General features: G+C 37.7%; 1 protein-coding gene across 1 annotated transcript in view; it reads right to left on the bottom strand.

Annotated features, from left to right (window-relative positions):
• bicdl1 (BICD family like cargo adaptor 1) overlaps positions 1 to 15,273 on the bottom strand; it is a 32,571-nt gene that overhangs the window by 1,622 nt on the left and 15,676 nt on the right. The window contains exons 3-9 of the mRNA XM_055161686.1: positions 12,214 to 12,330; positions 5,567 to 5,713; positions 3,727 to 3,906; positions 2,807 to 3,025; positions 1,561 to 1,707; positions 633 to 763; positions 137 to 257 (exon numbers count right to left, since the gene is read on the bottom strand). Of these exons, the coding sequence (XP_055017661.1) occupies positions 137 to 257; positions 633 to 763; positions 1,561 to 1,707; positions 2,807 to 3,025; positions 3,727 to 3,906; positions 5,567 to 5,713; positions 12,214 to 12,330 (1,062 nt within the window). The remainder of the gene's footprint in view (positions 1 to 136; positions 258 to 632; positions 764 to 1,560; positions 1,708 to 2,806; positions 3,026 to 3,726; positions 3,907 to 5,566; positions 5,714 to 12,213; positions 12,331 to 15,273) is intronic.

Genomic DNA, 15,273 nt, shown 5'->3' with positions numbered 1-15,273 from the left:
GGTTAAGTTGTTAGTTAGTAGTAAGGCAAAGCCTAGTACAGATAAAGCAATGAAACATGATTTCAGTCTTGTTCTACACTGGCTTTATATAAATGAGCCTAGTTGTCTATTACACACAGTGGGTCATGTGACGCACCTGCCATGCCTCCAGCTGCTGCGACAAGTTGAGTTTCTGTTGGATGGCGTCGAGGAGTTGACTGTTCAGAGACATGATGTCAATCTTACATTTTGCCAACTCCATCTCCACCGCCTTTTTCCTAAATACACAAACACAGGGATGGGAATGCTGACTTATGCAAAATGAAAATATATAAATGTGCATATAAATATGATTAAACTGTTTCTCAATGTAATAAGCAATTGGAAGTGCTACATAAAGATGAATTTGCACTCCAGTAGTAAATATCATGGATTTTTTGTTTAGTTTCGTTTATTAAGATCCCCATTAGCTCCAGAGCTTGGTTGCTACTCTTCCTGGCATCTCCTCATATACATCACATACATTTTTCATTTAGATTTTTACTCAACACACACACAGCGATGCATGAAAGCCTAATGTGAGGAAAATAACCACAAAAATTGCTTATATATTTCAATAATTCATATCTGCATTTTATTATGTTTATGCATACTTGGCAATGGCCTCATCACGGTCCCTGATGGCGCTCTGGAGCTGTTCACTGGGCTCTCGAACCTCAGACATCGCTCTTATTCTGTCGTTCTCCTCCCGCAAAGAGCACATCTCCACAGACAGCAGCGCCATCTAAAGGACACATCATAGAGTTACAACAGACAGGTGTAGGATAGCACAGATCCACTTAGCCAACATGCACGTCATCATCTATAACCTCTTAAAATAGTGATACAGTATTTTCTCTGCTAACTAGGTCCACTGAGGACTAAGGCATGCGAAACAAGACCCTATTGCAGATTTGATGGGACCTCTAGATTCTGTTGAGTTTGCCTTATCAGCAGTAGCTGTCAAACAGAACACCTCTACAGTCATTACAGTGCTCCTGTTTTTGTTACATCAGTGTCATATGCAGTGGTACCTGGTTGGGAATTGGGTTTGTCTCTAGGGTTGTCAAACGTATTGAAAATCTAATGCAAATTGATACTAAAACCACAGTAGTATCTTAATTAGACAGTCAAGTATCAATGTTAAAAAAAATGACATTAAGTGGTACAAAATTGAGATAACTAGTACATAGTAACAAAGAAAGTATTATCATTTTGTGTCAAATTGTCTATTGTCTGTTACATTAGTGCCATGTGTAGAGGTAACTGCATGTGAAGTGTGTTTGTTATATCAGTACCATGTGCAGTGGTACCCATTTGTGCTTGTTACCTCAGTGCATTATGTCTGTTAAATTAGTGTCGTGTGCAGTGATACCATTTCATGTCTGTTATATTAGTGCCATGTACCGTGTGCAGTGGTACCTGTTTGTGTCTGTCACATTAGTGCCGTGTGCAGTGGTACCTGTTTGTGTTTGTTACATCAGTGCCGTGTGCAGTGGTACCTGTTTGTGTCTGTTACATCAGTGCCGTGTGCAGTGGTACCTGGTTATGCAGCTGTAGGACCTCCCCCTGGCTGCTCTGGCTCTTCTCCTGTTCACATTCATACAGCTCTCTCACGTCTCGCAGCTCGTCCCCCAATTTCTTCACCTGCTCCTCCAGCGCCAGCTCCTCCTCACTGCGCCGGGAGCCCTGGAACACACAAACAAACACAGATGATGCAAGAGACGAAAGTACAATGTGATGACAGCCCTCTTTCTAAGACGCCAGTAGAAAACAATATTCCTACTTCAGTGATCTGATATGTTTGTAGGAACATGTTTTTGTTCTTATCCACTAACTGCAACTGAAGAAAGAAGAGTTTACTTTTGCTACGATTTCAGTCACCAGGAAGCACTATTTTCAGTACTGATTAAAAAAAAAATTATTTGGCACCTCAATCTTTTTGTTTGTCATGGCTTATTAGTAAATGGAGTTGTGTATTCTCTAGTATATTGTGTTTTAGGCTTTGTGTTTCAAGTATGTATATACTCAGTCCATTTTACTTGACTAATTCTAATAAGATGTTTTGCTGGCTTTATCTAGTATCAACATGTATGTGGATTTTATTTGGCCTTTACTGGAAATTTCCTGATGTGAGTCATGAAGGTTGGATGCCAGTCCTCTGGGAAGGTTTGCTGATAAAATATTTCTGAGGAAAATACTTGAATCTAATGATGTCAACAATAAAATCTTAACCCATTCTTACTCAAATGTTACTGAATATGAAGCTGTTCTGGAAAAGAGTAAGATAACTTATTTATGAATTGAAGTGTGACTAGTTACAGATTTGAATAGACATTTAACCCTCATTGATATAGCGCCCCCTAAATAACTACAGTAATTGCAGTAGATTGTTGGGCTATTAGAACCAATTTGATCCAACTGTAAAGGGGCATTGTGTAACTTTTCTGGTGGAGGGTCTGTCACCTGCCTGTTTCTATGGCTATGTCATTGCTCTGTCGGGGATGTTCCAGAGTAGGACACTGAGGAGTTCTTCCTTACATGTATTAAACTATAGGTGTTTTTTTTTTTTTTTTAGCTCAAAAATACATAGAAAAAACTGACTGTGAGAGGGGTCACCTCTCCACAGATCTAACCTAAGGTTTATTGGCATACTGTGAAACATTCCAGACAAAGCTATAATGTTTCCAAAAACATGACAGAAAAATTACACAATGCATCTTTAAAGTATTTGAGAGTTTCTATATAAGTGGAGGGCACAGTATGCTATATGTGTGTTATATGTTACCGTGGACTCATTGCCGTCGAGCAGGTTTTGCGTGAGCCTCTTGAGCTCTAGTAGACTGGCCTGGAGGCTGCCTGTAGGCACATCTTTGGCAGAGGAGGTCTCTGAGGACTCGTCCATGGAGGAGTCTGTGGACAGGGCTGAGTCTGTGACATCGTTCCCCCGCAGGTGAGAGCAGAGGGCACGCACGTCGCAGTATGCCTCCCACAACTGGAGACGCAGCTGCAGAGGACAAGGAAAAGCACAAATGTTATTAGGTAGGCTAGATATAGGTTATTTCATTATCAAGTACATGCATTTAAATGTGCAATGTGTAACTTTTATTCACTGCAGGTGATTTTATAGCTCCAAAATCAGGCATTCTCTATACACATCTGCCCTCTAACTTAGTCTGGTTTGGTCTCCATGAAGATGGAAAGGTTTAATATCATACTGTGAAACATTCCATATATAATATATATATATATATATATAATATATATATATATATATATACATACATACATACATACACATACATACATACATACATACATACATACATACATATATAATATATATATATATATATATATATAATATATATATATATATATATATATATATATATATATATATATATATAATATATTATTATATACATACATACATATATATATGTTTTTTTTTTCATACAAAACGGCAGCAAAGGGTTAAAATTCTTCAGCTTCAAGGTAAGGTCAAAAATCAATATAAAGTCGAGTTAAGGCCACACACACTAAAGGATTTTTCGGTCTTAAACGATTTTTAATATGCAACAAAAAATGCACACCACAGCTATAAACTAAAGCTGTTTGCTTTGAGGTGTACTATTAGCTTTGTGGTGAAGTCAAATTCATATAAATATTATATTGTGTTTTTGGGATTACATTGGCACTGATTACCTGCTCCCTCTCCTGCTCCAGCTCCTCCTGCTCCATGCTCTGTTCGATCTCACAGAGCAGACTGGAGGGGTGGGGCTGGAGGGACGTCAGGCTGTGCTCCTCCGTCAGCTCCTCCAACTGGGCACTCAGCTGTCTGTGGGACATCTGCACCTCCTGGAGTTCCAATTGGCTCTGACGAAACTGGGTACAGTAAGTAAGAGGTTAAAGTCCAAACATCACTGATTTAATTATCTTAGGCTAGCCTAGAGAATGGATTTAGTCTGTGAAGAATAGGTTATTATAGTGTATCAGCCAGGGGGTTTCCTGGGAGGTTGTGAGGCAAAGTAAAGGGCCAATATTACGCTGTTTTCTGATCTGTGTTATAATGTAGTTTCTTCATCAGAAACATACCTGAAGTTGTGTTTTGTTTCATTCACACATGTTTAACACACAACACACAGCATATATAGGCTGAGTTCTTCTCTCAAACAGAAAACACTGTGTTTTTAAACTCCATACGCCTTCACTAAAATCATTTGGATGATTTCAGACTTGGAATTGCCAGTCTGTACTGAACTAAAGGTAAAAGGCAGCTGTTTACATGAAAATTACCTTGAAATGGTGTCATATTTAGAGTATTTAGAGCTTTGGAGATGTAGACAGACAAACAATAAAAGGTTCCTTCCAACGTGTAAATGAAACAAAAGACAACTATGTGTTTTGTTAGTACGTCTTTGATTAGGTAACGACATTATAACATGTCTTAAAGCTCACAAGAGTCAATTTTGTGTAATATAGGACCTTTAAAGTTCACACAATTACAGTTAGAATGTGTCCTCACAAATGCAATTAAGCTCAAGTGTAAATCTAGTGGAAAGCCAGCCATTGTTCCGTGTTAGTGTAAAAAGAGTCTTTGGGGCAGTAGTAATTTATGGTCTCCCTAACCTTTAATTAAAACTACAATCCAAAATCCAACTCTCTCCTACTATATATGCAGCATTGAATATGTTTAAATATGTGTATATATTCAGATATGTTTTACTTTAGTTGTATTTGTGTATTTATTATTTAGTTTGTATAGCCAGTATTACCACTACTGTTATTACTCCAACTAGTTGTATAACTTATGGCTACTTTTAAAATCTGCCTTGAGTTGAATCTAAAACATTTTGGTTATGAGGTAATCCTGCTACTTGACCAATTTTGATTAAACTCCAATTCTTTCATGAAAATGGAAATCATTTTCTCCCCAAAAAGTAAAACAGATGTCTATTTTCAACAGTGTTTATACTTCATCTTTTCCTTTCAGCAAATCATCCACCTTCAACTAACTAAAATAGATCAAATTATTCAAATAGATATGTAAAATACTTGTTTGTTGCTTGTGTTTCATCAGCAGTCATCTTAGTTTTGGTTTAGTCCATAATTTACTAGGGATGGGACAAGCTCTTGTGCCACAGTATCTCATGAGATAAAATTGCTACAAGATCATGCACACATGAAGAAAGTGATCTTGTGAAATTGTTTTCCATTTAGCTTACATCTAGATTGGACGAAAAGAGTTGAGGGCTGGTAAATGGCATCTCTTGTGGAGCTGTGATTCCAGAAATAAGGTCTATTACTACCACAACAAAAAAATGTAATTAGGAAATGTTAGGCCAAAACTGCAAACGGGATCGCACAGTTGTTTTTTTATGAATTATTTCAAAATCTCATGTCTCGTCTTGTGGAAATTGTGTCTCGTCCCACTGCTATAACTTACACATAATAGCAGTTTAATATACTCCACTAGTTCTCTAGCTCTAGTACTAATTCTTCCCATACAAAAACACTGTCAAAACTTAGTTCTGTCTTGTCTCACCTGTAGATCCTTGTCGTGGCACTGTCTCTCCAGTAGCAGCGTCCTCTCCTTTAGCTCATCCACTGTGTTCTGTAGCAGCTCGTTCTCCTCCAGCACAGAGTTCACCCTTCTCTCCAGCTCCATCTTCCTCTCCGACAGCATCTTAATCTAGCAGCCAGTCACACCGTTACGCCACAAGGCCATCACATAACCCCAAAGTAAAACTACCGCGCTGATAACATGCCGTGAGATGATCGTCAATGGTACCAAAACAGATAAGCATTTGATTTAAGGTTACATTGTTGTTTTCTTTCAGCTCTCTGCTTGCACAAGCGATTCTGCTACTCCCCCTGGTCTGAAGAATGCAGTTGCTAAGAGCTAAGTGGGCGTCCAGTGCCACCCTTGTCTTCAGGAATGTTTTGTTGATAAATTTGTATGTGGATTTAGAACGCTATAAGTACACTCATCCTCTTTCATTATACTAGTTATGATCACAGCATCAACAATTTAAAACAACTTTCTGTTTATTTTGGAAATTTGTGGTTTGTTTTGGGAACTATTAAACTACAGACAAACCAAGTTCTCAAGGTGAGCAGTAGATTACATTAAGACATCTTTCCCTAGTCTTTCTGTAAACTTTAGTCAACTTTGATCTTTTTTTTATTTTAAAGATGCAGATGTAACTTGTCTGTCCTTGGAGGGTCCGTCACCTGTTTGTCTCCATTGGAGATGTGCCTAGAATATTCCACAGTATAACTGTAAACTTAAGAATCTCCATTTTAGTAAGTAATAAGTAACATCTGCAGTTGAATAAATGCAATACCATACTGTGGACAATTTAAACAAAGCATTAACATCTCCATAGCCTGATTCATCAGCCAGTTTCACTTCATAGAAACTGTCTGACCTCGCAGCTTTAGAATTTGTTTGCTCGACGGTAGGTGGGTACTTTGGTTGTGACGTACGTAATGCGCTGCTAACAGGGATAACTGGTATATTAAGCTTTTCCCAAATCCCTTAGGAACAAGGACAATAACGTTTCCCCTTGATAAAATTCACCAAACATTCTCTTTGTTCCAGTTTGAAATCCTCGATCTCGGGAATCATTGCCAGTACAGAATGTATGGCTCTTCGCTGATTGGCTGATGCCCGAACTCGCACTTCCGGGGTTCTTGCAAACTGCATAGGTGGCGCCAGCCTGGCTAACATCGCCATGAAGACAAACAGATCCAGAAAAGTTACACAGTGGACATTTAAGTACTACAATCACAACTGAACCAGGGCTGTTAGTGTTTTAACCTGCAGATAGAGTGGTTTTCTAGTACATGGACAGGCCTCATGTGAAATCTCAGAACCTCCAGGATTCATGCCCTGAGCTACAGAGGCTGCACTAGCGCTGGTTCATGATTGGCTGCTGGTGCTGCTGTTTAGATAGGATTATGATCAGACAGAGTCCAAATGTGAGGCTCATTCTGCTTTCTGATTCAAGACGAGAGGTAACAGAGCCTTTTCTGTGGCAGCGCCCAGACTGTGGAACAGTCTTCCTCTTCCTGTCAGATCCTCTCAGTCTGTGACACAGTTTAAGACTAGACTGAAAACTCACCTCCTCCCCTGGCATTTAATACTAGCTAGACAGGATATCTTGGTGACAAGTTTTCTTGTTTTGTTTGTGCTAAATAAATAAACTTGAATTGAATTGACTGGATAATCGTCTCAAGATCTAAATAAATACATTAATTAATTAAATTAAGTAACTTATAACATAAATAAAAAAACATCATCATGCTTAATATTTTTGTAATTAAGAATATTTCTAATTATTCACGTTAGAATTATAGCAAGTCAGTTTAGTTCAAGTTTATGAAATACAGTTCCTACAAACTAACTACAAACTGCTAATTGAATTTTTTAATGAATGTATTCAGATACTTTCACTTGATCAGAACTACAGACATCTTCAACTGTTGTCAATTCTGACTGAGATAAAGTTTTATGCCAAGTTTGTCTGTTATTATATTATTATTATTATTATTATTATTATTAATATTATTATTAATATTTATATTAATATTATTATTACTATATATGGGGAGAATGAATAGCCATGCTACTTTTGAAATCAGGTCTATCTACCTCCATTTTTGTCAAACTTGATAAAAATCCTCACAAAACAGTTCGTTTAACACATCATATCTGAGTAAAGATTTTAAAAAGTCTAAATATAGTTAATTTCAATTGTCAATGCAGTAATGATACACCTACTTAGTCTGCATTCTCAAGACATCTTACTGAATCCCTATCTAGTTCATTTTTATCCCAGCTGCTTCTGACCTACATCTTCAACCCACTTTTCTGCAAATTCACACTTGCTTCTTCACACCCTCACTTAAATGACAATCTACATTTTTTTGATATGTTTTACACAGCCAAAGCATCACACAAATGAAACAAAAACAACACCATCATCAAGCCAGCATTAGTCACCACTGGATGACATAGAAAGTGCGTTGGAAAGTGGGAGCTCCCAGACATTGCAGTGGATCTAAATTTAGCGCTGATGTGGTCTCCCAATTATAGAGCAACGCTGCAGTCTGCTATTCTCTGCATTTCAACAACACTCTCTATGCATTGTAATAAAAGTTTGAAATGAATGAATGTATGAATGAGTAAACTGGTGAATAGCAAGAATTATGTACATTATTTCATGCCCTAAACAGTTAGTTCACTTTAGATCAGGGGTCTCCAGCCTTTTTCCTCTGGTGAGCTACCTTCATAAAATAAAAATGCCAGGGAGCTACTCATTTTAGCAGTCACAAGAAATTGAGTAAATATAAGAGCATTTTATGGAGATTGAGTACAGTTTGATGCCTATAAAACATTTACACAACTATTATCCATTTAGTAGGGCACAAAGAGAGGCCCCAAAATGATACATTTACAATGATCATAGGCATTTAATTAAATCAAATTTGAGCTCTTCAGCACACACAATACGTATGATTCAGAAATCCCTTGGTGAGCTACTTGCTCCCAAGCTACAGGCTGGAGACGCCTGCTTTAGATCATGCAACATAATGAAACAGGGAATTGTCATTTCAAACCATTTACCATTTCACTTCACTGATCCATTTTTTTAATTGCAATATTAATACTTCATCTTGAAGGTGCATTGTGTAATTTTTCTGTTCAAACATTAATAGACTTTATGCATCTGTAAATAGTCTTATTACATCAATATACATATCCAAAAAGAATATCAACTGAATCGATATTTGGAAGCTGATATCTGATCCAGCTAACTTTTTAGAATTGGTGCAGGTATCTGATACCAGTATGGAACAGACGCATACCTAATTTCAGATACGTTTGACCAATCTGATCTAGAAAACAACAAACAATGGGCACGCTAGTGTGTAATTGTTTGTTGTACTACAAGATGATTTAAAGTTATGACTGTTTTATGGCTTATGACTTTCATCTGGAGGCAATAAGGAACCACAGTGCAGGTTTCAGATGGTGCTTGAAAGATATGGAGCTAATTCATAATATAATGAACACTTATTATAATTGATCACGATCGAAATCTCAATATGAGTTGGCACAATTCAAATCATAAAACATGTATTTATTTAGGTAATAAAATATTCTCTCCAAAAACATAATATCCTGTCTTTTTCTATAAAACACGATGTGTACTCTGGACAGAATCGTGCTTTATGATCTACTGAACATAATATTTATCATATCAGTATAATCAGAGGTGAGTAGAGTTATCAAAGATTTTACTAAATTCAGAGTATTGCCAGTTCAGAATAATATTTCTCAAGTAGAAGCACAAAGTAGTGGTCCAGCAATATACCCAGGTAAGAGTAAAAATGTATTTGGGAAACTACCACTCAAGTAAGAGTAACTGTAAAAGTCTGGACATAATATATGATTCATAGTTTCTTTAGGCAAATTGCAAAGACAAAGGCTGTATTTATTTAGATAATATAATATCCTGTTTTTTATAGACTGTTGTTTAAATTACGTGATCTGAACAGAATCCAAATTTTATGACAAATGTAATCTCAAATTTAAATTCAGCATAGCCTGTGGTTGTTCTGTCTCTGAGGATGGAATCTGATTCATATTTAGATTTTGAATACATTTTGCATAGTGATTTGATTTAGACTTTTTTCTCATTGTTAAAGGTGCACTATACTTTTCTGCTGGATGGTCTGTGAACAGCTTGTCTCCATGGTGATGCCAGCACCAAATTTTGGATCCTGGATACATCATCTTGGGCTCTGTTGTCTGCTGAAGAATGCACATTATAGACCTTATGGAGGTCCCTCTCTGCACTGGGCCCTGGGTAAACAGTGCCCTTTATCCCCTGTCTGATGACATAGCACTTACCCTCTAGAATGATTTTCATTTTCTACTGCTCAAAAATACCATACACTCTCACTGTGAGTGTGCTCGCCTCTCAAACAGATCTGACCTGCAACTCGGCCAAGTGGAGTCAGCTGCCTCTCTCCATGGAGGTAGGTAGTTTGTGTGCACAAATTTATTTCAGTATCATTATCTGCACATTACAGTAAATTCATTCTGATATCATAACTAGGTAGAAGTTAAAAAATATATATATTCTCCTAACCCTTATTCCAGAAGTTAGTAGTTAGCTGCAATGCATGCTATGTCTGCAAAACTGATTTATTCCAGGCCAAGCAGTAACATCTCTGAGACAAGCAGATGGCAGACCCTCCACTAGAAAAGTTGCAAAGTGGACCTTTAAATCTTTTTAGTCTGAGTTTACTTCTTTGTTTGAGACTTTGCCCTTGCTGAGATGACTCTGTGTTTCTTGTGTGTAGTCAGTGGACAACCCCTGTTTTCAATGGACCATGTGTATTTCCCATGCAGCATGCAGTTACAGAGACAAGGACAGCGGCCGGAGACCACTCACTTCTAGCCCTTGCTGCTCTCACAAACAGGAAGAAATGGTGAAGAGAGAAAACATATTATAAGAGCTTCTGACAGCTGTTCTTTGTACCTGACAGACACAAGTGAATGTGATTTCCCTCTGAGCTCAATAATGCAGTGTACTGTACTCTGTGTGCCAAGCTTTTCACATTGGATTATGTAAGGGCACTACTGGGGCCTGTGCACTCTGCGATAATGAAATAAACTTGCGGTAAATTGAAGAGTGTATATATATTTCTGAGTTTCAGATGGAATCACAACTCTATATTCATGCGGTATATAATATAAAAGATCAATAGATAAGGGTGTTATATACAGTACATTTGACATTTATTATATAATGTGCTCTTTTGTACCACTACTGGACCCATTCTTACTTGTAATCACACACGTATTCATACCAGAGTTCTGCACAGGTCCATTTTTGGAGACCTGCACCTGCTTGCACCCACGCAGTAAAGGAACACACCCGCCCATTAACCAGTGATTATATCAAAGTTAAACCCGCAACCGCCCGAACCCGTTAACATTCCACCCATTACTCGCCCGTGCCCGTGATAAATCACACACAAATTAAAAGCATTCTAACTGAAGCATCCATCAGAATATGAATTGAAAAGTTACGACTTCAAGAATTACTATCACAAAATGAAATGAAACGGTTACACTTTCTTCAGTACGAATACAAATTCACAGAGGCAACTTGACTGTCATCACTTCACAGGCATTATGTGAAGAAGAAACATTGATCGAGGTGCCGCACTTTTGCGCCACACAACCGGACTGAACAAGGACTAAACCATGACTAACCCAGGACTAACCTAGGACTAATTCCAGGACTGAACCAGGAGGACTAAACCAGAACTGAACTAGGACTCACTGTCGGGACGGGCTTGGAGGTGTGCCCACGTAGACTGTCGGGTGACCGTGAAAGGACCGGCGCAGAGCTCAGCGCTTTGTGGACACCCTGCTCCATGAGCTCGGAGTTTTCTTTCTCTTAAGCCCAAGATTAGTCCTGGTGTAGTCCTGGTTTACCCATGATTTAGTCCTGACCCACCTGTGAGTAATTACTACCCGCTATTACTATTTGCTAATTACTATTTGCCTGTACCAGGTTGGGTACCCACAAGTGCAGGACTCTGATATATACACATGTGTGAAGGGACAAAAGGCAAGTTGGGTAAAGTGCCTTGCCCAAGGACACAATGGCAGTGTGCATTCTCAGTGATTTATTTATTTTTATTCATATACTGCAACGTGTGAAGAATCGCTCAGTCGTCCAGATAGAATCCATGGCGAGGAGAAAATTCAGTTTGTTGACTGGACAAAAGTTAGTTTGTTTGAAGGCGGAACTGAAGAAGCAGCTAGGATGAGCTGTGAAACGTCTTCAAACAAACTAACTTTTGTCCAGTCGACAAACTGAATTTTCTCCTTGCCATATACTGCAACATGAAATTGATAATGGAATACTGCCTGCTGTTCCCACATGAGATAGCAGATAGTAAACTAACAGAGATTTTAAGATGCTTACTACTGAAGTTAGTGTTCCCAGCAGAGTTTCTCCATTACTCTTTTCATAATTTTAGCGAATACTATTATAACTATATTATAACTATATAATACTATTCCCACAGCGCTGTGTATAAGAAGTACAGAACAAATTTGCATAAATATAATTTAATATAGTGGACATAAGAGCATCTTACCTCTGCCTGTAGGGTCTCCAGCCTCGTCATGTGCTGGCTGGTGGACATGCTCTTCTCCCTGAAATCATCCCGTAGTGAAGTGACCTGAGTGGACAGCTGCTGCTCCACCTCTGCAGCCTGGATGAGAACACAGCACAGGGGAATACTGGTCATTTTATTTATTTATTTTATTTTTTATTTAGTTAGTTAGTTTGTTATTTTTCAGTGAGACAGTGAATATTAATAAACATTACAATATGCCAGATGGTAACAGAACCCCTGGAAGCTCAAATGTTCATGTACCAATAAATTTGTTAAAATACAAATAACATTCACAATTACATAGTTATATGATCATTTAAAAAAAAATCGAAAACAAAAAACAAACAAAAAACATATAAACTTTCAGTTCAAATGTTTGTTAGGAGTTTTGGTAATAGTACTCCAGTTTGGCAAATCGGACGAAGCCAGCAATGTCATCGTAGCTGCTGTGGAGGAAGAGGAAAGTTGTGGCAATGGGGCGAGGAAAGGCAGGGGATAAGGCAGCAGGAATTGTGCAGGCAAAATAGGTAAAGTCGTTGTCAGGCCATCGTAAAAACTGTAAATCATAGTCATACTGGTTAAAAGAATTTGAATACCATATTTTCCCAGTTTTACTGAGCAAGATTTTTGTGAGGAAGAAATTAATCGCCTGCCTGGTCTCAAATAAAACCCTGGTCTGTCAAGTGATTGAAACAAATAAACGCCCCTGCTATTATTTGGTATTTTACCGTAGTCGCTTTTTAGCATTTCCTTTAAATGCCTGAAACGATGGTGCCTCTCCCACTTCTTGTGACTCTGAGTTCTAGTGATGTGAGGCTGTGAATGAGAACACAGTCTGGCTAAATGCTATTTTCCTCAGAGGGCGGGTGCAGTCCCCTCTGAAGGTGCCTCTGGTGGTGCCTTTGGTGTGTCTGTTAGATTGGACAGTAATAAAGGAGGAAAGAGGAAGTGGAGCTAAACCATGCAGAATTTTAAACACTAAACAATTACGATGCAGTTTCAATAGGTTTTCCCAACTCAAGAGTTTGTGTTTGTGGAGGATGTGACAGTGGTGATAACTCTGGGGCTTCCTCTCTAATACTTACTGTGCTGGTTTGTATAATGATTCCAAAGATTTTATGGTTGACTGTGTTTAAGGTGGAAACATCGATAAGAAATAAACTGAAATAAAGTATAAGACCACACAGTATACAACCATGGACCACTCTGAAACCTACTTGGACTACTGAAGGATCACACGGACATAAGACCACATGATAAAATAAAAGAAAGTACTACGATTTAAAAGTGCATTGTGTAATTTTTCCAATGGAGAGTCCGTCAAATGCTTTTCTTCATGGAGGTGTTATTGCTTTGTCTGGAATTTTTCACAGTATGCGATTAAACCTTTTTATATTCATGCAGACCAAACCAGACCAAGTTACACATCAGATCTGTGGAGAGGCAACCACACTCACAGTCAGAATTCTATTTTTTCTAGATATTTTTAAGCTATAATTACCTAGAATTTAGTAAATGTAAGGTAGAACTGTTCAATGTCATCCATAAAAACAAGCAGGGAATTGACTCCAATGAAAAAGTTACATAGTGCACCTTTAATCTTGTAAATGACATTCTATTATCATCATTATTGAGTATCAAGTCTATTCATTAGTATCAAAATCGAGTTTGAAATCGTGACCGCACTAGTCTATTCAAATCTCAAGACACAATTCAGATATCCTTTGTCAAATTTCCATGGTCCTATATTTGCATGACTGCTTAAATATAATAAGCCTTTTTAAATCAAGTTCTGAAAAAGTAATTTCCGTTGCAGAGCGTTCCACTGGCTAAACCAAGCGTGCAACCCCAGTTTTTATATTGTTATTCAAAAGCCATGACCTTTTAAGCAGCTCTCTACAGTCTTCTTGGTGTAAATCTAGTACAGTGTCAGATATCCAAACGAAAACTTACACTAAAATGAATGAGGTTCCTGTTTCTCTTTCTTTTTTGTTGTTTTCAGACTTAGATTTAGACTTGAACAAACTTTATTAATCCACAAGGGAAATTTAAAAAAGAGAAAAAATATATAAATGGTATAAATGGTAAGCAAAAATAGCAAGAACTGGTGTTAAATAAGGCATAATTATACAAATGCATATGTCCAAGTAAAGTAAAAAAATATAAACATAGTAATATAAATACAGTATATCACAGTTATATACAAAGATTAGTGCTAATTCAGAAAGTGGACCACCGCTCTACAGTTCTTCCCATCAAGAGAGGGAGTAAAATTATTCAGTTTTCCATTTTCATTATTATTTCAATATAATTTCGGCCTGGTTTGGGCTCATTGGCCAGGTGCGATCAAGCCACTTCACAGTCAGCATCCGCCTCATTTACATATCACAGCGCTGCCATGGCAACCACCAAATCCATCAAAATACTGTCTCACAAGGCTGAGAGCAGGGACAGAGTAAACAAGCGTGTAAGGAGTGTAGAGCTTATTTACAGTATAAACATGTGCACCTTCCCTTGAACTATATCTTGAAAATAAGGTTTTAAAAAATATATTACATTTTTTGTGTATTCAGTATGAAACTATAACACAGATCAGTGTATATTTTGGTAATTGTAAGTACGGTATTCTAAAATGGTCTAAAGGTGCATTGTGTAACTTCTCTGGTGGAGGGCTCATCAAATGCTTTTCTACACGGAGATGTTCTTCCTTTGTCTGGAATATTTCACAGCATGGAATTAAATCTAAATCTAAATCTTCATAGAGACCAAACTAGACTAAGTTACAGGTCATATCTCTGGAGAGGCACTCCTACTCCCAGTCAAAATATCTGTTTTTCGAGATATAAAACCACCCGTAATTGAATAAATGCAACGTAGAGCTGTGGAACATTCCAGGCAGTGCAATGAGATATCCATAGAAACAAGCAGGTGACCAACCCCTAACCAAAAAGTTACACAATGCACCTTTAATAACAGAAACAGATTCACTGACTTAATTTTCCCAACTGCAGAACTGAGAGGCCCTTTTCCTTTATAGTC

Source organism: Boleophthalmus pectinirostris, unplaced genomic scaffold (assembly GCF_026225935.1).
Source record: "Boleophthalmus pectinirostris isolate CB_2022bp ecotype Guang Dong unplaced genomic scaffold, ASM2622593v1 HiC_scaffold_4, whole genome shotgun sequence".
Classification (NCBI taxonomy): domain Eukaryota; kingdom Metazoa; phylum Chordata; class Actinopteri; order Gobiiformes; family Gobiidae; genus Boleophthalmus; species Boleophthalmus pectinirostris.
The sequence above is the reverse complement of the archived record's forward strand: the minus strand, read 5'-3'. Positions and strand labels throughout refer to the sequence as shown.